Source organism: Gymnodraco acuticeps, unplaced genomic scaffold (genome assembly GCF_902827175.1).
Source record: "Gymnodraco acuticeps unplaced genomic scaffold, fGymAcu1.1, whole genome shotgun sequence".
In the NCBI taxonomy this organism is placed as follows: Eukaryota; Metazoa; Chordata; class Actinopteri; order Perciformes; family Bathydraconidae; genus Gymnodraco; species Gymnodraco acuticeps.
Genome location: NW_022990650.1, coordinates 130,899 through 155,925, shown reverse-complemented (window position 1 = coordinate 155,925; position 25,027 = coordinate 130,899). Strand labels below are relative to the sequence as shown.

General features: G+C 40.1%; 1 protein-coding gene across 1 annotated transcript; it reads left to right on the top strand.

Moving 5' to 3' along the window:
* Window positions 1-1,325: 1,325 nt before the first annotated feature.
* rbms2a (RNA binding motif, single stranded interacting protein 2a) lies at window positions 1,326-22,481 on the top strand. The gene is given in 17 exon segments (XM_034229448.1): window positions 1,326-1,580; window positions 9,972-10,123; window positions 14,062-14,120; window positions 14,472-14,563; window positions 17,387-17,398; window positions 17,401-17,546; window positions 17,667-17,749; window positions 17,871-17,897; window positions 17,900-17,979; window positions 18,164-18,207; window positions 18,410-18,500; window positions 19,042-19,100; window positions 19,724-19,826; window positions 19,936-19,962; window positions 19,964-20,017; window positions 22,402-22,429; window positions 22,432-22,481. Coding segments are annotated over 17 exon segments (1,179 nt in total). The 5' UTR covers window positions 1,326-1,508.
* Window positions 22,482-25,027: the final 2,546 nt, after the last annotated feature.

The following is a 25,027-nucleotide window of genomic DNA, read 5'->3' as shown; positions in this document are numbered from 1 at the left end:
GCTCGCTCCCCATTAACCGGAACATTTGCAAATTAGCCCCTTTAAAGGCGGGGTAGGTAAGTTTGAGAAACCGGCTCGAGATACACTTTTTGTTATATTCCATGGAATGCATCCCGATAGCAATGAATATCTTAAGTGCTTTGACAAAAATCCATAAAAAAATGTCATCTATGGAAGCCGTAGTAGGCTACTGTAAAAAGCACGACCAATCATTTAGCCGGCCCGGCTAAAATAACTGGATGGCCTACTGCCTGTCAGCCTTCCATCTGTGCACAAACTTATCTCGTGCCCTCATTGGTCATGTGCGCGTTCGTGTGTGTTAGAGGAGGGGCTCTGTAAGGAAGTGGCAGATTTCTTCCGGCTGTGTATTTTCTAATTCTAGCGCACTCGAGCTGGTTTCTCCAAAATTACCTACCCCACCTTTAAATAGAAAAAATATAATTGTTATTGTCGGACTTGGTATACCTTTTATGGATGATATTGTTTGTGTAACAAGTTTCTACAACAAAGTTTGCAGAGTCAATCAATACAAACAAACACAGGAGAAGGTTACACAAACAAAGCAGAGGACAGTGGCAAAACCAAAGCACACTTTCTGGTTGGGTTAAAAGTCGGTGGAGTTTTGACAGCCCTTATCAGTGGTTATGAAGTTGTGATAGTATGGCCTTTTTACAGATAAGTCTGAATGCTGTCATCAGCATTTAAAGCGCTATGCACTAAATCAATATTATTGAAGAGAAGGCAAGAAATATGTCAAGGGAAAACATGAAATTGTATGGCATGAAGCATCAATAATGCTCCTGCGTACACTTTCTTGACTTTAGGACAAATGTAGGCTACAGTTTGATTTTACTTTGTCAAGTAGCCTATTTCTTCAAAAGCTCAGCTGTTTTTGATAGCCTACAAGAAAACAAAGTTCACTAACTCCTGTCTTTATCTAACGTTGGTTAACCCTGCTATTGAGCAATAATATGTTTATGATATTGTTATAATATATTGTAATGCACATAGGATATTAGGTGTAGTGTAAGATTTATGTTGTCATATATGAATGCAAATAATTAAGATTCATTAAGATTGTTGGTTATTCAGACTACACAAAGAATAAATGAATATCTGTCATGTGATTTCAAGTATAATTACAGACACTGAGACAAAAAATCGCACACCTTAACCCGATTTTTCAAGCTTTTTGTCTTCGGAATCATAGTTTGAGAATCTTTGTTTACTAGTAATTCTTCCACATTGTCCCCGGTGAGAGAAATAACAGTGGGCGGTGAATGAAGTCGAGCTAATCCCCTCTTCTCTTGTGGGACCCCCTGTAGCCATGTGAAGGGCCCCTAAAAGTAGCCCAGGGGCCAGCAGTGGGGGCCCTTGTCCTGCCGCCGCAGCAGCAGCAGCACCACTTGCAGTCAAGCAGCGGGACTCCAGGCTCTCACTTCCCCAGCTGCTGACGTCAGCTGGCAGCCTGGGCTGTGCTCGCCGCTCCGGACATAGCGCCGAGAAAAATGCTGCTCTCCGTACCGCCAAGGGCAGGAATCAACCCATACAACGGCTATAACAGCAGAAACAGCAAAAAGGTAAACGCTTTTGTTCTTTTTCCTTATTTTCGGCTTGTTCGCCCTGCTAGGTAACAAGCCCGTGTCTGTAGCGACAGAAAAGGGGTTGTGACAGTGAGCTGCTGTGTCCTTGAAAAGCGAAACGTAGTGAATTTAACTTCAGACTTGGTGGAGTGAGAAAACACAGCTTGTGGAGCAGCCGAGGTCTGTGAAGGTGGGAGAATAAGCCACGGCTGTGTCCTGTCATGTTGGACGCCTGGTGTTTTATTTCGTAGTATTTGTGCGTGTGTAGTACAGTGAGGATGTCGATACGACTCTGTTCACTCATTTGAAAAAAGTCAATGGTGGAGAGCAACTTTTATGGGTAACTGTACCGTGTTGGGATAGCGCGTCTGTGCCTGGATGTGGAAGTGGAAGTGGGGGTAGGGTGAGAGGCAGGCTGAGGGGAATATGGTACAAAATAAAGTATGCCTCTTTCTCCGGACACTCATATCTAGTATTAAATCAGGTCTTCATTGTTTCGCTGCCTCGTAAGTTTGCATAGTTTTTTGTTTTTTTCTTGTTTCCCATCTGAAAACGGAATATGGCCCCACCCCTTGAAAAATCCCACCAGACGATGATGAACATTCCCAGAATTATGAATCGCGTTCTCGTCGTTGTTGACATTGTCACTTTTGTAACCAATATGTAAGGGAGTCATTCTCTAAGCAAGATTTAACGCACAATAATGCATTGTGTAATAATAATGCAATGCATCTTTTTTAGTAATTACAATTAAGATATCTTCCCTAAAAGTGGAATCAATATTTATGATTGCTGATGGCAGATGTTACTCCTAAAGCCCCTTGCATGTATGGTTGCATGTTTTGTGTGTGTCTTCTCCCTATGGACTATATGTTGGCTTTGAAGTGATTGTTAAAGCTTTTTCATTATATGAGACATGATGTTGTGATTTCACAGTAGCATTTGTCTTTCTTCTGCTCTGGCCACTCTTTACAGACTTTGTGACTGTGTGATCCTGAACCCAAAATGGTATTTGGAAAATGTATTTTTAAGATTTGTCTCTCTGTGATCTTGGGCACCGCCTGGCTGCTTATCCCTCCCACATCGGATGTCAACACTAGTGTCTGCTGAGGAAGCATTGTCAGAATTGTTTGTTTTAGACACTCACAGACAGAATTTATAATTTATTTTTAAAACTCACAATTTTTTACTGAACACACATTTATATGCAGTACTTCATCGTTACAAGGTTGGATGTATACTATTCATAAATGAATTGGCAATTGTTATGGTAACCATTCACTTTACTCTCGGTTTTACGTATAAGAAGATTCATTTTAATTGAAAATAACATTAAGTCAAATCCCTAATTAGCCTGGGTTCACTTATTGTTTTATGTAACTGGAAGATAAGTGAGAATGACACAAATTAGCAAATTAGCTCAGCTCAAAAACTGGAAAAGGTGGAAAATGTTAACCTGGCTCTGTATAATGCAGCATTGGGGAAGTTGTTTTTATTTTATTGATCAATATATCATCATAGAAACATTTTAACAACACTTTATCTGTGTGTTGCCTATCATAGGGCTACACCATACATAATTGAAATGTATTACATTCATATGATCTTTATATTTACACCCTTTTCCTTACTATACATATGTTACTTTCACTCCATACAAATGAAGCATGACAACAAATAAATACACATTTATTAAATAAAGAATCTAAGAAGAAGTACAGTTTTCTTCTCCAGTTGTTTTAGTGGACCTCAGTTCAGAGAGAGGTTAAGTATCTGTGTTGTTATTCCTAACATTCCCTCCTCGTTATTTTTATCTCTTGCTCACATTCTGCCATACCCGAGCTGTATGAATACACAACATAAAAGCCTGATCACAAAATAAACACGGTGAGAAAAGCTCTCTCCGTACTGAGCCTGACGATTAAGAGGCATTTGGTTTCTGTTGTGCTTTAAGCCAGCCTCTCCTCCCCTGACTCAGCGCCTCATTTCCTCCCTCAAATAAATAGAATTAATGTGTCCCGAATCAAATTTGGTCGGTTTCCGTGTAAAGCTTCCTGGATGGAAAAATAACAGGAGGCGGCTTGTCGCTTCTTAAGGTATCCTGCGTCTCTCAGGGGCCCATCGAATAGCTTGTTTTTTTACTTGCCAATCCAATTTTTGTTCTCATGTTGGCAGGAGTCTTTTTCAATCTCAACACACTGCTGTGATTTTAACAGTTGTATGAGTTTAACACACACTCATACAACTGGAGCATTACATTGTCACAGGGACTCAAGTGTTTCGTTAAAAAGACCATTCAGACATGGCAGAATAGCAGAAGTAAAATCAGTGATTTCACCCTTTCACTTTCAAATTCCACAAGCTTTCATGCGTCAGCAGTGTTTCTTAATTTGACCAATGCTGAGTATTCTTAACCTTTGTAACATTACTCTTTGACAACTTTGACTGCTCTATGTGTCAGCAGAATAATGTATTGAATTTAAAACGAGGCTTTTTCACCAAAAGATGCTTGTTTCAAAGCTCACACGTTTAAATTAATACACACATAGAACATTTAGGATAGATTGATTGTAACCTCCTTATATATAATCATATGGTAATTAGTAGGGGAAAATTACTCTTAAATGCCTTGATCAGTTAACATAGTTAGTAGGAGGGTTGTCACAGAGAATATGGTTTGTTAGCAGCTAAAATCAAATCACCAAACACATTGCAAAGAAATACTAGATGTCCTGGAAAAAGGTCCTTTGAAATTGAATAACCCTCAAAGGTAAGTTCAGTATAAAAAGGCACAGTGATTAAGGTTAGCTGAGGTTAGCCCAGATCATTGCTGCTGATAATATTTTTATTCAAACAACCGTAATAGTTTCTGTTTTAAAACTTGATCAGGTGTACTTGTCTGCTTGGTGAATCACACCATGACAACATTGACAGATAACTGTTTTAATCAATCACATGATTTATTTATAGCAGGCAACACTTAAACTCTGCTCTTAGCAGTCGAGAGTAAATAACTAAACCAGCAACCTGCAAATAAATAATAAATAAAGACTTAAATGGAAGGCTTTTGAATAATATTTCATTGTTTTATACTATGTCGAAGTGAAGTGAGTGCCAGTGTTTTCTTTTTCATATTTTCCCCCTTTTTTTCTTTTATTTGTATTCCTGTATTATTTATCGTATGTCTAAACAATGAGACTAATTTGGCCACTTGACAGCAACCTTTTCCATTAAAGGATTCACCAAGTTCACATCCTTTCAGCGATAACACTTTGTGCTTGCACCTGTACTTCTGTACTAGCTTTTATTGCAGGATAGTGCCTATTGGAGAATTGTACTCAGCCAATGTCTAATCCCAAAAGTCACCAATCATGCCAAATGTCAGATGTCAAGTTTTTTTATTTGACCAGAGACAGAAGAACAAACTAAAACACTGTGATTGACACTGTACCCAGAGTATGTCAAACATTGTTCAAGCCTGAGCATGTAGATTTTCCCATCAGCCCGACATGAACTGAAACCGATGTCTGTGAGGTAGTAAATCAATCTAGAAGCATGGGTTTTAGCTTTTGTAATTGTCACTGGATATGGGAATTATACATTGATGGCATTCAATGGGCAAACAACTGCATTCATTATAATATATTTAGCATTTGAACTCACTGGCATTTGATAGTAAAATAAATACTATCCACCCCTGTATTGACTCACTCGGTTATAAATATTATACTAGGGAGTACGAGGGAGTAATGTCTCAAAAATCCAGTATTTGTCAGGCTGAAATAACAAGATTATTTCAGTTACATTTCCTCACGTGCCAGTTGCTCTGTTTAAAAGGCACTGAAGACTGTTTTCAGTGAACAACACAAATATAGCACATACATTTATAATGTCTGTCTACATGGTTTCATTTGATTAAATAAACCAGCTGTTCTGCTGCAGTGACTCTGTCCTCACTGAACTCTTCCGTACAGTCACCTTTGTCCTTATGGCTGTCGGCCAGTTATATGTTTATCTATCTCTTTGTTTAATGTGTCAGATGTTCTGGATCGGTCACCAGCTTCACTGCCAACAGCAAACCCCGCCAAGGTGAACAGGTAGGGAGACAGAGTCCTTGGAGAAAGCACAGCTGTCAGAAATCTGATGCCAGAGTGCTTCACATTTTGTTAGATCTCTAGCTGAGCTGAGGGCCAGTGTTTGTCTGTATCTGTTTCCAAGCTCTCCGGCTTTCTTCACCAGACCTGGCTTAAAAGCTGTGCATGCACTGTGCATGTGCATCAAGGTGTGAGGAGCAACAACATTAAGAGACAGACTATTTGAAATTGAATAGGTATAAAGAAGAAAAGACAAAGGTAGGGGAAGGTTGGAGACAGACAGACAGGAAGGAGGACTCAGGAACGAGTCCGGACGTGAGTTTAGTGTCGCTGTCACCTGGTTGGAATGCAGAGCTCCTCATTCAAATGTCCGTGTGTGATAACATCAGGAGCAGATACAGAGGATTTCCTGTCTGCCACCATATAGCAGCTTACTACTTTACTAGTCACAGTAATCACCTGACCTTCTATTATAAAGAGGATATTTTCCATTTTTTATTTGATATCTAGTAGTAGGCAAAAAGGACAGGATTCTGTTTAGAATCAAATATCTTAACAAATGTTTGTCGATGCTTGAAAGGCGAACCTTTTGAGTATTACATTATTTTTCCCATGACTCATTTTCCTTGTCAGTAGTAAAGTGGAGCTGGTATAGAGCAGCAGCTCAGCAGCGTAACTCTATACAAGCCAGAAGCTGCGCCCGCATGCAGACAGGCTATACATCTTTGCATTAGCATGGAAGTCGGTCAGCTGGTCAGACAGCCATGGCTCTTTCCTGCCTCAAGAGAAGACAGGCAGCCAGGACATGGGAGGGCGGGCAGACCCCCCAACAGCCAGGAAATCCATGGAATTCTGTGGGTCAAACTGGGGTCGACTGCCCCCACTGGGAGAGACGGCGATAAAAACAGAGGTGGAGTGAGACTAAAAAGAGGCCTGGAAATATAAACAGAGATACAGTAGTGAGCGTTTAAAGTGGCAGCTTAATATCTTTTTCTGATGTGGACACATAAATTAAAATGTGATTTTTTTTGTATCTATTAAGAGATTAAAGTAAGCCAGCACCAACAACAACAAGTATTTGAGAAAGACACTTCCTGACAGCTTCTTGATTTAAGTTTACATCAAGGTAGAGGAAATGTTATTATTTATAGAAGTGTTCTTGGTTTTTATCTTATGTTTTGTTCTAAAAATATCCAGCACATTTCTTTTAGCCTTTTGTTGTGAATTTGAATGTACACCATCGAGGAGAAATGCATGGGATATTTATAAGGATAAGAAAGCCATCAATCAACTGCCAATCAAATATAGAATTATTGGAATAATCAGATTTTCTTACTTTGAGTGTAATGACGTTTTATTAAAGATCTACTCATCTGTTAAATTGGAGCAAACGTTTGAATTAGTGCTTGAGCAATTTAACGTTTTATTGAATAATCTGCAAATTAGTTTCTCAAAACCCGAAGCTATTTAATTGAATTTAAACGGTAATGACCAGAAAATCTCCATATTTGAGGCATTATCTGATATTTTTGCATGGAAATATTACTTTAACTATTAAACAATTATCAAAGTAGTTTGGGATACAACAAATCTTCAATCAATCAATTATTGTTGCATCTTAACTCAGCACCTACTGATTAAATATTCTTTATTTTTTTAGAAGTGTTTCTGCATAGTTTTTGTACAGAAAAGCCTGAAATCTAATCAGCAACCAGTTGGGTACAAAAGGACGTTAAACTGTTGTACTTTAAGTTTGATTGGTTCAGTTTGAGGTGTTTATGGTTATGCTTGCTGAGCATTTTAAATGTGTGTGGTTGCAGCCTGGTGATTTAAGGGGTTCTGTTGCAATGGCGTGCTCCTGGTACAGTCTGGAGCTTGATTGGTTCTTGGCACTCGGGTAAAGAGTGTGTGAAGGAGATTACAGGTCTCCGCTGTCCTGTCTTTCATTCACAAATTAGCTGCCTCCGAAAACGTATTCATCACAAACTACACTGTGACAAAATAGATCAACTCTTCCGGGCAGGTTGTGCAGTGTTTCACATTGGCCCTCAGAATGTTCTGGTCTGAAAGGAAATTAAAATATTTTTTTTGTAAATAAATGGATGGTGCTTTATTTATTATTCAATGTACAGGGTTAGACAATTGACAAAACAAAAGAAACATTTGTACAACATAATGCGACTCTACTCACTGTCAAGAAGACTTTCATTTGAGGCTTGAGTTGTTGAGTTTTGAATTTGAATCTTTGAATTAAGCATAACATTTTCATATGGATCTTTCTCATTTTAAGAACGAGAACACAAAGATTGTATGCATCTCATATTTGAGATGCATACCCTAACTACTACATCCCTGGTTTGATTTCAGCAAATAACACAAAATACCAAATCTAATTAAACCTATTTATTAGTGATTTTACAATATCAAATTTCACTACACAAAGGGTCTAGGAATGTCTGAATTATTTACACAATATATACATTAATAATCTTAAAAATAACTATCAGAATTATGAGGTTAAACTTCAAAAATTATTTCGGTGGACAATGAAGAAAATCATTCTGGTTTCTAAGATGACAAAAATAAACTTTAATAAACTGTAACTGAAAGTGCCTTGAGTTTGATGTCCAGATCTGTCTGTGCGTGTTTACTGGTTGACATGTGTACATATCCCTAGAATGAAAGAGAAGAAAGGAAAGAACACACACCTTTTTTCTTTGTTTCCCTTTGAGGAGGTTGTCCTCACCTTACCTGACACAAGAAAAAACATATGCAAACTGTATGGGTTTCTTAAGCCGTAGAGGAAGAGAGGATTATCTTTGGAGAAATTAGCCTTTTGTTGAATCTGCTGCCGTGCTGCTGGCAAAACAGAGGTCAGAGGGGCTCCATGCCTTATGGATGGCGTCTAATTAGCGGGATTGGCTGACGTTGCTGGTGGTCCTGGTGTGACCGGGACTTCCTGCTGGGCTTTTCCTAAACACCACAAGTCTGATCAGTGACCCTCTCCTCTACTCTGAAATGAACCCATTGTCCTCTTGGCGCCTCGTCCAGTCGCTCTCTAAAAGATAGTCGCTCCACCCTGATGGGGCTGAGCTCAGTCAGAAAGCATTATGTTCTTATACCTTCACACTGAATAATAACATTTGGCCGTTGAGATTAATCTGATTATCCTGCAGAAAAAAAGACATTTGCAAGTTCTGGCGAGCCTGGTCTGAACTCAAGTGTATTTATGGCCTCTGTTTTATTTTGGGAAACTGCCAGTAGATCTATTCCTGGAAAGAGAGGTATTTTCTTTCAAAGTGATAATGAAACCGCATTTATCCAAATATAAAAATACTCCTCTGCATGGTTGCACAATCTTTTGTTTGATTTCTCCAAGGAGAGACACATCCCGAGTGAGGGGTGGTTGTTGCACAACTGCCTTTCATGTTCCTAGTGTTGACTCATCTTCTAGTTAACCGCCATAGTTTACTCACTGGCAAGTCCTCATAGACTCACTGATGAAACGAAACAAACCAACATCAGAAATGAAAAGGAGGTGTAGTATTGGATGAAGTAGATTACGGATCAGTCAGATGGTCACAGTTCCTGGTGCGCTACTCATCTCTTTGAATTCTCCCATGTTCTGTTATGATTCATGGGCCTTGTAATGTGGACTGAACTGAACCTGATTTTGCATCTTGCTGCTCAGGGTCTTGTTTGAAGGGAATTGTCAGGACACTTTTAAACCTTGTGCGCGTCAAGTTTTGGGCGATTGAATTCAAACTTGAACAGATGGCAGCAATTTATTTAGAAATACCTGCGTCCATAAGTAGAAGCAAAAAAAGACAAGGAGCTGAAGTAAAAAAACAGTTCCTATCAGGTTGATTATTTGATTCCGCGTCATCAGACTGACTAAATGTTAGCTTTAGATCTTAAGAGCTTTGGTTTTGATATATTTGTGTGGTTCCAAAAGTAAAGAAGAAGTTACTCAACATGGAGAAAGCGTAAGAGGCCCCTTTTCCCTATATGGAGTAAGCGGCCAAGAGGCCCGCATTCCCCTCAGAAAGCACTATTAGTGAATGTTGACATGAGGGCTGGATGATATCATTTTTCACAAAATGATCACTCTCATGCAGGATCACCCTCTATCTCTCATCATCTCTAAACGCTTCTTGGAGTTTTTCACACATGAAATAATAACGAACATCGCTTTGCTGGTTCAAAGTTTGCTGGTGTTTAAGAATATGAAGTATGTCCTCGTCTGTGTGTTGATGCACAGTCCACTAAATCTGTTTCTTTCTTGTTGCAGCAGACCTATGTGTCTTCCGGCCACCAAATGGCGCCCCCCAGTCCCAACAGTAGCAGCAACAGCATCGGGGGGGAACAGCTGAGTAAAACTAACCTGTATATCCGCGGCCTCCATCCTGGGACCACTGACCAAGACCTGGTCAAGCTCTGCCAACCGTGAGTGATATTCACACTGCTTTTTTTCAGTTGGACTGAGAATATTGAAATTGAAAAATATCCAATATCACACAGACATGTCAAGAATTCCATATCGGAAGACAAATAATACGCCTTTTTGTTTTTGCACAGAGTAACGTTGCACATCTTTTCATCACACAACATTATGTCAACGTATTTCTCAAATTGTCAACCTATTTCTTTGGTGCAATATCTCATCAAAATAAGTGCTCTATGTTTTAATTGTTTATTTATTACAAACTTCAAATGATCATGTACCAAAATCTTAATAATATGTACGTTGCGCATGTATAGGCTAACGTTATAATGTTACAAGATTAATACTTTTTAAAGATTTCATAATGAGAATTAAGAAAGGTATATCGTTGCATGAAAAACCTTAGTTATATTTGAGCTTTTGATGAGTGATGTAAGGATGTAGCATGTATAGCAATTGTTTGTGATACAGTGTACCATCTATTACCATGTAGTGCCATTTGTCTTGAATGTCACAGATGGGTTGTTTAATGTTGACAGATCGCAAAGGCAAAGGTATTGGCCTCAAGTTGTTATCCCTTAATGTTGAATGAAACTATAGTCTCACTATAGCTGGTAGTACATTCCAGCCCACCATATCTGGAACAAGTTTTCTTTAGATAGTTATGATGTAACATGAGAGAAAGAGTTAAAAAACCTAACCCCTCATTAGCAGATAGAATCTGTGCTTTCTGCAGCTATGCTTTTCATCTGTCGGACGCATGAAATTAAAACGTTTTAAGGCCATCATTTAATGTTCATAAAAAGGAACTGTTAAGGCAGGAAGGAAGGAAAAGTGGTTTCGGGAATAAGGATACTGAATTACCACAACTCAAGTCACTTTGATTAAATCTTGACAATCATAGGAAACACAAGAAAATTGAGGAAGAATACAGAGGGTTGAGAAAAGCAGAGGATGGGGGTTAAGAACCAGAGAAGGAGCCACAGAGAGGTTCGACATGTTGCCTCCTCATGTCCTGATCTAACCTTTCACTCTGTGTGAGGATAAATTGCCTCCACTGCAGTGAACCAAGACTTACAGACCCTTAAAAAAAAAGTCTAGCCTCTATAGGATGTAGGCCCCACACACACCAACACACACTGATCAAACCCAGTAATAAAACAACCTAACTGGTTTGCGCTGCTGCGGGTCATGGCTACGCTGTATGGCACACAAGTGATTTGTGAACCTTAGCCATGCATCCGTCATCTCCCCGGGTCGTTTACAGTAACAACACGCCTCCCTCAACCAGCTCTGGCCTTAGCTAATAGAACCTTACCTGACATTACTAACAACACAGTAATATGTGTGTGTCACTCCCCAGTGTAACCACTCTGACCCTACATAAGGTACCTTGGAAACATCAAATCCACAGTGCACATTTACACAGCTCATGTGTTATAATCTTGTTCATATTTGAGTACACGCACATTGTCAAAGCTTGAACAATCAAAGAAAATGTGGAATCTGCGGTCTGTAGGTGAAACAGGCACCGGAGAGTAAAGGCAGGGGACTGACAGAGAAGTCATTGTGGGGCTGTTAGAGAAGTTGACAGAGGACAGAGGCTTTAGGTGTGGGTGGGAGGGCTTCCTCTGAAGGGGGAAACTTAAATGAGGGAGAAAAGAGTAGCATGGCCTGCTGGGAAAGAACGTCAGACATCCCTATATGGGTCAGAGCTGTCTTTTCAGTCCCTGTGGCCTCCGCAGTGTACTGGGCTGCTGTTCTGCTGCACAGGGCCGAGGTAAGGGTCACATTGTCACTGCTTTCAGACCTTTGAACTCTGCTGGGGTCTCCGTTGGGGAAAACATGAAACGTTTGATGCAACGTTTCTAATGAAATCTCAAACCGATCAATAGGACTTCGGTGTTTTTCAATCTCAGTATGAGCTTCAACCTGAGCCAGCATTTATGAACTTATGTTTGATAGTTATTATTTATTTCACCTCAACTTTGGTTTTTAACAATAAATGTTTTATCAAACCATTTATTTGTATATGTTTAAAAAAAAATAAAAGCCAAAAATGTAATAATGATATATTCCACAAAATGTTAAGATTTTGTGGATATCATTAACAAGAAACCCATATTTCCCTGTGTTCTTGTTATTTGTTTTTTATATTCACACATTTTCATGATTTCAAATCTGTCTCTAAGGGATCTGTGTGTGTGTATCTTTCAAAATAGTGTGTTCTCAATCTTAATACAAGTGAAAGGAGATTTCCCTAAAAAGAAAACATGATAATTAACCCTGTTAAGTTATGATGTTAGTGTCCCTGAACAGATACCTTATAATAATGAAGAGGACTTTTTTGACATGTCAGTTTAAGCTTAAACTTTGGCCTTTTTTCTTACAGTTCTTGAAAAATGGTATACAGTACATTGCATGCCTGTTTCTACATTGGTGTTTGAAAAACTCAAAGATATGAAACATTTAAAGGTTACATTTAAGTTTAACTTTAATGTGTTAGATGATATGAAGCTTCAGTGTATATACACGTAATGACCACTCTGCTATGCACACAACCTATGTGAAGGTCATCTGGATATGTGGCAGTGGATGATGAATTATTAATTTCTACAGTGAGGAAGAGTCCTTTATTATGTCTCTATGCTGAAGGTAATGTAATGAACACACACCCAAATGCTGTTTTCAGGCTCTCAAATATTGACTTTCCTGCTTTTTCTCTCTTAATTAAAGTGAATATCTTTGAGTTTTGGACTGACAAAACAAGACTTTTACAGACGTAATCTTGGTTGAGACAAAATAGACATTTATCAGCGTTATCTGACATTTCATAGACCAAACTAGTGATTGAGTAATCGAGAAAATAGTCTGCAGATTTATTAATAATAAAAAACAAGTTGAAGCCTTGATTTTGTTTAGCTAGGTCCCTGCAGTGACAGTGTATTCAGGTCTGCTTCTTGTGGGCTAATGTCCAATGAAGGAGTCAGGAGTGTAGGACCCAGCGGTGCTGCGATGTGGGGGTGGAAAAACAGAGCGAGGGAGAGGGATGTGGTGGAAGGAAGGCGAACCGGAGGGGTGAAGCATCAGGTTACAGTGTGCATTCCACTCAGACGCCATGTCGCCCAAACAGAGCAACTCACTGGCTAAATTCACCAGACAGGGGCAGGTCTATTATACTGTAATGCTGATGCACAGTCTTAAAACACTGCGTTTCTTTATCCTCCACATCTCCCACAACAACACTTATCATTTTCTGTTTTAAAGGGATTTGAATAGCATGAATGTTTGATGATACTGCATCAATGCATTCATTGCTTCTCCTCTTGCTCTCTCCTACAGAATAGGCTGAGCAAAGTGTTTTCTATTGATAACTGTGAACTTAAATGACATGTTAGAACTTGTGTTTCTTACACATTTGAATTTGTTATTTATGTTGTGTTTATTGGAGTGTTTATTGGAAGCTTCCAGCAGGTTTCCTCAAAGGCGATATTTCTATTTGCATTAGTTGGGCATTGCTAGTGACAACACTTTGAAGCTTAATTTGAGCCAAAAATACTCGAGAGCAGAGCTGTATTTAGTAGAGATGTGTGTGTAGTGTGTTAATGTGTGTGGAGGTGTGAGTGGTAAAAACAGGCTTGGAACAAGTTGTTTTTGGCCCTAGGGTGCTGTCTCCTGTTGAGAACAACTCCAGGGAACAGAGTAACTGTAAAGCCGTCAACAGCAGACAAAGACAAAAAGAGTGGAGGTGAACAAAGTTTTCTGTGACACTTAGAATTGACTTAAGAAGACACACTTGATGGCATGAAAGAGTATGAGTTCATGTTTACACCAGCCTGATGAAGTGGTGCAGCAGTGGTATGCAGACGTAGAAGCAGATCCCTTTTGTTGCCCTGTAGTCACCTCATGATGCATTGACCCTTTTTTCTTGTCCTGGCAGGTATGGCAAGATTGTGTCGACCAAGGCAATCTTGGATAAAACCACCAACAAATGTAAAGGTTAGTAAATCTGTTTTTTTAATGGAATTTTTCATGACTTTTTCCCGAATTGCTTATGTTGTTGGTTAGTAAAAAGGAGGATTTCAGCAGACTCGGCACAAGGTTTAACAGCTAGCCTAGCTCTGACAATACTAACCACCAATATTCACTTCTAATGTTTGTTTAATCTACAAAACATCACAAATATTTTGCCAGGCTAGCTTTTTTTCCCCCTTCTAAGCTAACATGTTTCAGTTTCATTTTATATAAACAGATATGAGAGTGGAATTGATGCACTCTCAGCAAGAAAACACATAACTCTAAAACACATAACATTACAGTATCTCTAATATGTAATTGTCCTTTTTACAGGATATGGCTTTGTGGACTTTGACAGTCCAGCAGCCGCACAGAAAGCTGTCACCGCTCTGAAGTCCAGTGGGGTCCAGGCTCAGATGGCCAAAGTAAGAATTGTCAAGCTCTCGATCATCATCCTTACACAGGCACCACTTCTTTCACCCTCAAATCCTCCTATCACGTTGGGTTGAACTTGTCCTTTAATATTATGATCCAATCTTGCCTTTACTTAAAATATAGAAACCCCTAAAGAGCCACCTGCTTAACTTCGACCACCAAGAGTCAAATGTGGTCCTGTTCATTTCTCTATCATGTAAAAGCTTATGTCCTGATTGTCCGCGATTGTCCTGTTGGCAAAGGTGCAAGCTGAACTCTGGTTTCATTGGGAGGCGTGTGTTTTGTTACACTTTGTTGGATGAACCTGTGCTAGTAATTGGCAATTACAAGAACCATATCATCTGTTTTACTGTAGACTAGATGTGAAACTTTTTGGAGTGTTTTGTTAATCCACCACTCTTCGCTTGTCAATTCTTCTGTCTGTGCTTTGATGGCATTCTTTCTCCTCTTTCTTCACCACCTTGCTTCTCCACACACCCTTCTCTCTGTGCTTGTGTATGTTGCTAACCTGCTCCTGTTGTAGCGCTTGTTCTGAGCTCTTTGTCCAAGTGTCTGCAGTCAAAGCTACTCTTGTCGGCCCATTAAGCTGATCCCTTTGGCTCTCAGACTCCCCATTGAGGGAGCCCCGGGGAGGGTGCCACTACACCCACTGTCAATGGGACAGGCACAATGAGCTGGCATTGTCCATGGTCTGGGCCCAGGCCTGGGGCTGACACCAGCACTTAATACACTCCACCCTAGTGTCCCCGCCCCCCTAGCCATGTCCTGCACCCAAACAGACCCACTGCAATGTAACACCAGGATCTCTGGAAAACTGTAACAGATCCACGCTGCCAGCTGACCTCAACCAGTCCACTGCACACTAAACCCGGGGTCTAAGTTCTCTGCACCTCCTCTTTAAAAGTGCCACACAATCCTGAGTATCTCAATACCCAGAAAGTGCGACTCGACACCAAGACTCAACTCGCACAGACAACATGTGCTCAGTCAGAGGTGTTGATAACTACTATAACATCCTAAATATACCAAGCTGCTTTTGGAGTCACTGGGCTATCCCCAAGTCAGACAAAAAGAAGCATTAGTCTAACATCAGTTCAGTATCAAAGTGAGGTTTCACCTGTTTGCACCTTCACCATGGTGCTGCAAAGTGTTGTTCACAAACAGAATGAGCCACACCTAGCACTGGCGGTCCTCAGAGTGTGTTCAGTCCCCGATCGAGCCACCGCAGCCGAGGGCCCAGAGGAGCCGTCTGAATCAGGAGAATCATGGCAGGGTTAAAAATAGATCCGTTCTTACGTTCCTGCACCTCCCTGTTCATACTCAGACGTCAGCTCACATGCGCTGCTCGACACACAAGCAGGCAAATACAGAGACACACCTCAGCAGACCTTGAGCCTGGAACGAAAAAAATCACTGTGACGCTTTAGCAAATCTTTTTCACATGTGGGCCTGGGCTGTCCAACAGGAAATGTGCATATCTACGACAGGATGGATATGTGTGTGAATATGAAAACTGGGATGTCATTTTGTATTAGCCAAGATAAAAAGGTAAATAAAGGATAACAATGAGAGTCTTTTCCTTTTATAACTAAAAACTCCATTAGTTTCATCTGACCATAGACCTCCTGCTGTGAGCCACTCTGTTACATAATGGCCATATTGCCGCACCCAGACTGACAATCACAAAAAACATAGGTGATCTCTTGGCCAGGTGGCTCAGGGCTGAGAACAGAGGCTTCTTATAAAGGCAGTCAATCTTTATCTGAGATAGGTGTTTTGACTTACATCAGACAGTTTTCCTTTATGCAGAAGTGAAAAACTGGTTTGCAGAGCCACCTGGCCAAGAGATGACAAAATGGAAAATGATAGCGATAAAATACATTTTGATTGAAGAGAAGAGCCTGTGAATCAGCAGGCACTCATTTATCCTATTCTCCTTTTTTTACTCATTTCTGTCATCTTCCTTTTTCATTACTCAAGACTCCCAACTACTTCCTATCATGTCAGTTCCCTCCCTCCTCGGTACAAAAATCAGCCGTTTAAGCTCCTAATTTCTCCCAACCTCTCTCTTCTCTATCCTGCTCCTTCACTCTCTGTTTCCCTTTCCCCTCTTTTTAGCCCGGCCTCTTTTCTCTCCGGTTGCCAGACTCCTGTTACTCTCTGAAGTCCTTAACTTCATGCCTGGCTTCCTGTCTGCTTCTGCACACTCACAGGGATTCACTCTCAAGCTACTGGCCCAGAATGAGACACTGAATCAGATCTCTTTACTTGCAGTTATGCAGATCTCTTCATCAGGCGACATCCCTAAATATGCTACTAAAAATGTTTTTGTTAGCATTTGATTTTTTAAAACCAGAGAGTTAGTTAAGTAATTGTTACACATTGGTGACAAATTATTCAGGGTGTCAGTCTATTAGTACTAATTGCTTTAAAACATTGTATTCGTATCAGGTCCCTTAACAAAAGTATGCTTGATATGTATTAATGTGGCAAGAGTGATGACAGGTGTTGCTAAAGACACGTCACAGTACTGCCGACACAGGCATTTATAAAGTGTGAAAAGGATATTGATATTGACAAGACATTTTTCATTTGTTCAGATTTTCAAAAGCTTAATGTTTGAATAAATGTTAACCCTTTAAAAAGACACCCGAAAGCAGAGAAGTGAAGTTGGTATTACCAAAGAAGACACATTTCAGATGTCTGCAGCTTCTGCACCAACATGTGTGTGAAGTAAACAAAAGTAATCACATCCCCTCAGGTCCAGAAAAGATCTGTATGCAAACTGATTTTTATGTCCACTTCCTGTGCAGCAACAAGAGCAGGGACCCCACCAACACTCTACATCTCCAACCTGCCAGTGTCCATGGATGAGCAGGAGCTGGAGAGCATGCTCAAGTCCTTTGGCCAGGTCATTTCCACACGCATTCTCCGAGATGCTAACGGGACCAGCCGCGGTGTGGGATTTGCCAGGGTTCGAATATGAAACAATACTTCATGGTGGTTTGTAATGATTCGAACCCAACAAAGTGTTCCAATGCGAACAAACAGCGCTCCAAAAGAAGGATTACATTTGCTTTGACTGTATTTCAGAATGGAGTCCACGGAGAAGTGCGAGGCCATAATTCAGCATTTCAACGGCAAATTCATCAAGACCCCCCCAGGAGTGCCCTGGTGCGTGAATGTTATTGTAGTATTACAGGAACCTGATATTGTTGTTGTTGGTGCCAGAGCTCTGTGTTTTTGTTCCTCGCTGTGAACATTGAATCAACTATTTTTGTCTGATCTGTTTCACAGTGCCCACAGAGCCCTTATTATGTAAGTTTGCGACGGGGGTCAGAAGAAGAGGCAGAACCAGGGGAAGTACCTCCACAATGGAAGGCCCTGGGCTAGAGATGGAGATACGGTGAGATTTTAAAATCACGATTCTTAAAGGGAACTTTCTGTGTTCATATGTTGTTGGTTTCAAGTTGGAAATGAAAGCAAACACAATCCCTCTCACATCCTTGCTACGGGACTGTTTTTACTACAGGCTGCATTGGTGTTTGCATGACCTCACTGTTTATGAATCCTTTGTATTGTTTTCCCAGGGAGGAATGACGCTTGCGTATGACCCCACAGCCTTACAAAATGGGTGGGTGGTGTGCATGGACTGACTGAAAACAGTCCCAACCCTGCAGGAAAAATAAGAGTTGTGCTCGAGCCGTAGTGAAGTGCTGCCCTCTGCTGGCCATTGCAGGGACTCAGCCATGCTGTTATGCTGTTGGAAACATTCTGTCAGATGGTTGACATGGTGTGGCTGTCTTCATGTTTTCTTTTTGCTCTGTGTTCGACAGCTTCTACTCACCCTACAGTCTGGCTCCCAACCGAATGATCGCCCAGACCTCCCTCTCACCCTACATGCATTCGCCTGTCTCATCCTACCAGGTGGGGCATTTCATTTTGTTTATAATTCAAATGCTGACTCAAATGTGCCTAAATGGAGAACACTACCTAAGTAAAGATTTCCAAAAGGTTGTTTTCATGGCATAGGGAATTGCAATCATATTTTGTGAACAAAAGCAATTTAGTTGGTTCTCTAAATGTCATATATAACATAATTGTTGTCTATGACGCAGTTGCAGACTTTGTACTTGATCATATTAGGAAAGTGCGTTAGGAAATGGTCCAATGTTGTGACTAGTTTTGGGCTGTTTTAAGCCATCAAAATAACAGGAATTTTGAAACTGGGCGTTGTTCCCCTTTAATGCCAACATCTTATTTTCTGTGGCTTTTCCTGTGCCAAACTCCTCATTATGTCCACATGATGTCAGTTAATGGACACCCAGGGAGCACAACAGCTCATAGTACTGATCATGTTTCTTGAGATTATCGTGACCTGTCTCTGCAGAGTTTTGCAATAGGGCATTAAAGGAAGCAACCGTAACATATTACAAATTAATTTCATGACGTGTTTCCTGATCTATAGGTACACAGCCCGTCCTGGATGCACCATCAGTCATACCTCATGCAGCCAGCTGTGAGTATGCCTCCTTCACATTATCTCCTCCCCTCATATACACTATTTACGTTAGCTACTTCATGTATTTTGGGGGAAAAATTGTAAATGTAACCAAGAAACATTTGAGAAGTTGGGATGCCTTCTAGCCAGTCTTGAGATGCATTGTTTGTATATCCCTTGAAATGTTTAAAAGGAATATATGGTAATATGGCTTTTAATTTGGGTTAACGTTCCATTCTCACTGGTATCATATTGTCCATGTTTTACTGTATTTGTTCTGTTTTGCTTTTATTTTACATTTTATTTTTTAAATGGTTTTATTTGACCCTATTTTCATTTATTGTCAGCAATTCAAGGGAATTTCATTAGGATCACTGTAGATGTTTTATCTCGTTCTGTATTTATTTTAATATTGTTGTTTGGGCTGCTTTGTGGCATGAAAGGTGCTATACAAATAAAGTGTATTATTATTGTAGCCAAGTCTTGACATGTTCATTTGTACCTACACTATGGCTTAACTGTAGTTCCCAACATAGTTGTGTGTGTTTAGTTAACTAGTGATGGATTTAAAACACTCTACATTAGTTTCTGGTGCTTTAGACTATAATTCCAGTTGTAAAGTGTGTCTCTATGCATCCACAGGGTACAGTTCTTACCCAACCATGGAGCACGCCATGTCCATCCAGCCCACGTCCATGATGGGACCTCTCGCTCAGCAGCTAAGCCACATGTCCATGGGCAGCACGGGCACAGTCAGTTCCAATCACACACTCACACACACTATGCACATGTGCCCATAGATAACTGTCCTGATAATTACAAGATGAATGCTACTTGTTTTCCCCTTTGCCTTCCCTACAGTATATTCCGGCCAACACATCTATGCAGGGGGACCTACATCCCCCAGTACACCCAAGTGCCTCCCTCCAGTGGCCAAGTGGAGGTATGAAGCTAGTCTCAACCTCAGCTACTTACATTTTGTATTTACATGAAGGGAATGACTATCTATTAAAACTGTGATGGGGACGTATTTACTAAAACTTGTAGCGTGGCAGGTCATTTGAGTTTGACTTTTAAGGAGTGGCAGAGTTGGTGAGAGATGAATCAAAGAAGAGGTGTCTATTAAAACTGACAACTGACAGATGCACTGATCTGGAGAATGGCCATGTGCCCTGAAGGTGTGTGTGGTATTTTACAACAAGTGATGGCTTGGCTTTAATGATTCCTAAGCATCCTAATAATAAAACGGAAAACTCTGTTACATCAGACATTTTACAATTCTCCGATGCCAGAAAGTGAAGTGTTTTAAAACAGTATTCGTTTAAGTCATATTTTGTAAGATGAAACAGAAACACAGGACAAGTTAAAGTAATTCAATGTTGTCGCAAAAACTTGATAGGACAGACTTCTTTTAAAATACAGATTAGGAATGAACTGGTTGGTTGTTAAGTTATGAACTGGACTCACTATCCATCCAATCGTTTATTTTCAATACATGATCAAACAATTATTTAATGATAAGCTAGTTGAAGAGTAAAAGACTCAATATCTTTTCAATGTTTTGAGTTAGCGTATGTCCTTACTGTTATAGAAGTCTAAGTAAGTCTTAGTGAACATTTCAATATAAATACATTGTATTTTAAACTTTTTCTTTCTAAATATTAGTATTATAGAACATTTCTCACTGCAAACATATTTGAATATTTACTGATATCTTCCCAATGAACTTTGGTCCTGTGAAGTAAAATATTGCTGCTGAACAATAGGACTGTATGACCTCCTCCGGTACTCAACCAGAAGAGCCTTTGCCACTCATAAGTGAGAGCAGCAGGCTCCTGACTGAGTGCGCTGCAGGAGGCGGCTCAGCCTGCGGGAGACTTGAGTCATTTGTTCGAGATGGAGCTCAGAGATATTTGGGAAGACAGGGTTGCGTTCCGATAATCCAAAAATCAGCTCCTAAATTCTAACCCTATCTCCTATTCCTTGACCTCTGAGTGAAACGTCACGGGGTTAAGGGATAGTGGATAGGAGAATTCAAAAGGACTTAGGAGAAGAGACCGCGGTACTTTAGAGAATCCGAATGCACTTTCACTATCCAACGTGTTTATGATGCGCCAGCGGTCGTCATGAATGTGCGTCTGCTGCTGTGGGGAAACTACAGGTTTCTATAGCGGACTACAACATGGATGTATAATAAGAACGAGGGACTACCGTAAACTCATCTAGAGACTCTGCACCGTGCTCTGATGCTGTTGCTTTATGCTTTATGAACGTGGACAACAGAGAACATATTCTTCATGACCAAAGTTGGAATTGAAATAAAAAAGGAAAGTGAAACTTATGCTCGCACCCTCTCCCTCCGGTCCACATGAACTACAAATGATCCCAATACGTATGATTGTATGAACTATGAAAATATCTTAAAATCAATACAAATGTATTTATTATAAACGTTAGTCCTTAACATCTATCACTGTGTATATCACCATTCAAACATCTTTTAAAAGTTGAACAAACTCCACACAGCTCAGTAAAGACTGTGAAATGTTGACTTTATTTGATCATTTCAGTAAAAACTAACGTTCATATTTCTCTTTTTGATTATAATACTGATGAACGTTCAGAAAAAAGCACTTTGGCAACTTACCACATACGTTTTAAAATGCTTAATAAGCACCGTAACTTTCATGATATCATTTCTCGGTCATAATCGTTTGTGTCCGTGAACGGCCGACTGTTGAGTGACGGCAAATGCTGCGGCTGCAATGCATTGTGGGGCAGCATTTTCTCCTCTCCTTTCGGTTAGGGAGGTCCAGTGGTTCCTAAGCTAAAGGAGGTTATAAAGGAAGTTTGAAACCTCCTTTCCTTTCATTTGGAGAATTGGAACGGCACTTATCATGGCTGCCACTGACGTACTTCCGGGTCATTTCACTCTGTTAGGAAGGTTCCTAAGCTAAATGGACTATTGGAATGCAACCCCGGTTTATGAATGGGAGAAGGAACTCAGGCTGTGATTGGATGGATGAGATGAAGTGGGAGTGGACTAAAGTTACAGGTTTAAAGTAAGATTTACTTCAGCCACTCAGTCAAGACAAATATGAAACATGCCTTTAGTAAATACTTCCTGCAGTTCGCACTTCCAACATATTTGACATGTTTTACTTTTGGTTAATTCACTCAAATATGTGTTATGTATTTTTATTCGGTGGGGAGGGGCATCGGGGAAAATACAGTTTGTCTTTGCGCTTCTTTGATTTAAAAAACAAAAAACGCATTGAAATGATCAATCAGTTCTCCTCTTTGAATACCTCTCCTCATCTTTTAAAGGAGAATGTGGGTCAACAGCAACAGGTTGCCTGGAGAATCCTGCAGAACACACAAACTACTCGTACCAACACACCAAGTGAAGCTAAGGTACGACTGCTTTGCTCGCAAATAACACAAATGTACCTGTGGCAGGTGACCTATTTTAAGAAGTGTGTGTGTGTGTGTGTGTGGTGTGTGTGTGTGTGTGTGTGTGTGTGTGTGTGTGTGTGTGTGTGTGTGTGTGTGTGTGTGTGTGTGTGTGTGTGTGTGTGTGTGTGTGTGTTGTGTGTGTGTGTGTGTGTGTGTGTGTGTGTGTGTGTGGTGTGTGTGTGTGTGTGTGTTGTGTGTGTGTGTGTGTGTGTGTGTGTGTGTGTTGTGTGTGTGTGTGTGTGTGTTGTGTGGTGTTGTGTGTGTGTGTGTGTGTGTGTGTGTGTGTGTGTGTGTGTGTGTGTGTAGTTGTGTGTGTGTGTGTGTGTGTGTGTGTGTGTGTGTGTGTGGTGTGTGTGTGTTGTCCTATAGCACATAAAGGCACACTTGTTCAAATCATTAAAGTGAAGAATTGGTTTCCGCTTATTTGCCACTTTAACCAAGATTTCTTTACTTTTGGTCCGAGCCAGGCTGATCGCTCTCAGCCTTTTTCCTAGCCTTAATGCTAAGCTAAGCTAACTAGCTGGTGGCTTCATCTTCATGGCTGCTTTATTGTAAAAGACCAAGTACAATATGTTGTTACTTACACAACATTTTAACATACTCATATTTTGACATGGTGCATGTATGTGTATTATGCACAGTCCAGGGCATATTAACTTTTTCAAAGAATGATTTGTTGTTATGAAATTCTTACTGTGTGTGTATAAAAGTCAACTGTACAGATGTGTTGTGAGCTGAACAGAGGTTGAGGTACAGGGCATTAATCCTAAATTGTGTGTGTTCCCGCTCCAGCAGGGTGAAAGCACCAGAGGAATCCAACCAGGCGGGATTCAGCTGAAAGATAACGGTGCTCCGTACCATCCATTAAGCACCCGGAAACTTGAACATGGATAACTAAAAAGGAATGGTGTGTGTGTGTGTGTGTGTGTGTGTGTGTGTGTGTGTGTGTGTGTGTGTTGTGTTGTGGTGTGTGTGTGTGTGTGTGTGTGTGTGTGTGTGTTGTGTTTGTGTGTGTGTGTGTGTGTTTGTGTGGTGTTTGTGTGTGTGTGTGTGTGTGTGTGTGTGTTGTGTGTGTGTGTTGTGTGGTGTGTGATGTGTGTGTGTGTGTGTGTGTGTGTGTGTTGTGTGTGGTGTGTGGTAGATGTTGTGTGTTGTGTGTGTGTGTGATGTGTGTGTGTTGTGTGTGTGTGTGTGTGTGTGTGTGTGTGTGTGTGTGTGTGTGTGTGTGTGTGTGTGTGTGTGTGTGTGTGTGGGTGTGTTGTGTGTGTGTCCTTTTTTTTTTATTTGAAGGAAAAGGACACACTTCATCATTGGACTTTTCCTGCTCACATCCTCAAGAGTCGATCAACCAAAGGTGGGAATCTTCATCACAGAAGCTATGATCTATTTTGATAACTGAAAAAGGAACATAAGAAGTTTAAGAAAAAAGAGAGGAGGAAAAGACACAGAGCATTATTTTTGTGCACGTAATATAACAATTCTTATTTTTAAAAAAAAGCATTCTGGATATTTCTGGGTGATTCGAGGAAGAGTTGAATCACTATGTGTTTTTTTTTGTTGTAAAATATGCAAACTTTTATTTTTATTTCCTGATGTCTGTTGTTTGACGTTCTATTTGAAGCAGCGGGGGCGACACTTTGTACAGATTTAGAAACGTACAAAACACTTTTGCTGGTCTGATGTGTCGAGTTGTAACCGTGGGGATGCGAACCGTTTAAAGCTACTTCTTCCTGTAACTGCTGCAGAGATTTCCATTCACACACAGACGATAAATACAATGTTTATAGTTTTATTCAAATTATCATTTACATTCTTCCATAAGTGAACAAAAGACAATCAATTATTTATATTTATATTTTAATTAAAGTTCTATTTTTCAGAGTTTTTAAAATCATTGAAACATACATTTAAAGAAAATACATTATTTAATACTACTGTAATCTATAAAGATGTGATGCAACTGAGTTCATCGCATTTATGATGAACTCTAGTATTTGGCCAGTACATTTGTGTTTTAGTAGTTTTGATGCTTAGATGGTTTTTAATTTAGTCCTGTTTGCACCATCACAATGACAGCTGTTAGTCTCCCTGTTTGAATGTAACTCCATGTTACATGCGTGTCCATGAGAAGTGGTTTTTAAGCGGTTTTGCTGTGGCAAACCTTCAGGTATCATTAAATTCCATCCTCTGTTATGGAGGGAAGTGAAAATGCTTAAATCTGAGCAGGTTAGATTACTGAAAGATGATGTGTACAAAGAACAATGCAGTTAATAAATAAAGATAAAGATATGATAAAGCAATGAGGGAAATCAAAATAGAGGACTAACACGATCCCTGAGAGTAATTAGTTTGAAAGGAAAGAGAGCTCTAAGTCTTTTTTTTCAATGCTGCTGTTGTCACCTGAGTTTGATTCTCTGTCAGTGATTCTTTTAGTTTGTAGAAAATTAAATGTTTCTGTTTTTCTTTTGTCTGTCACTTGAAAACCTTTTGAGCTAAT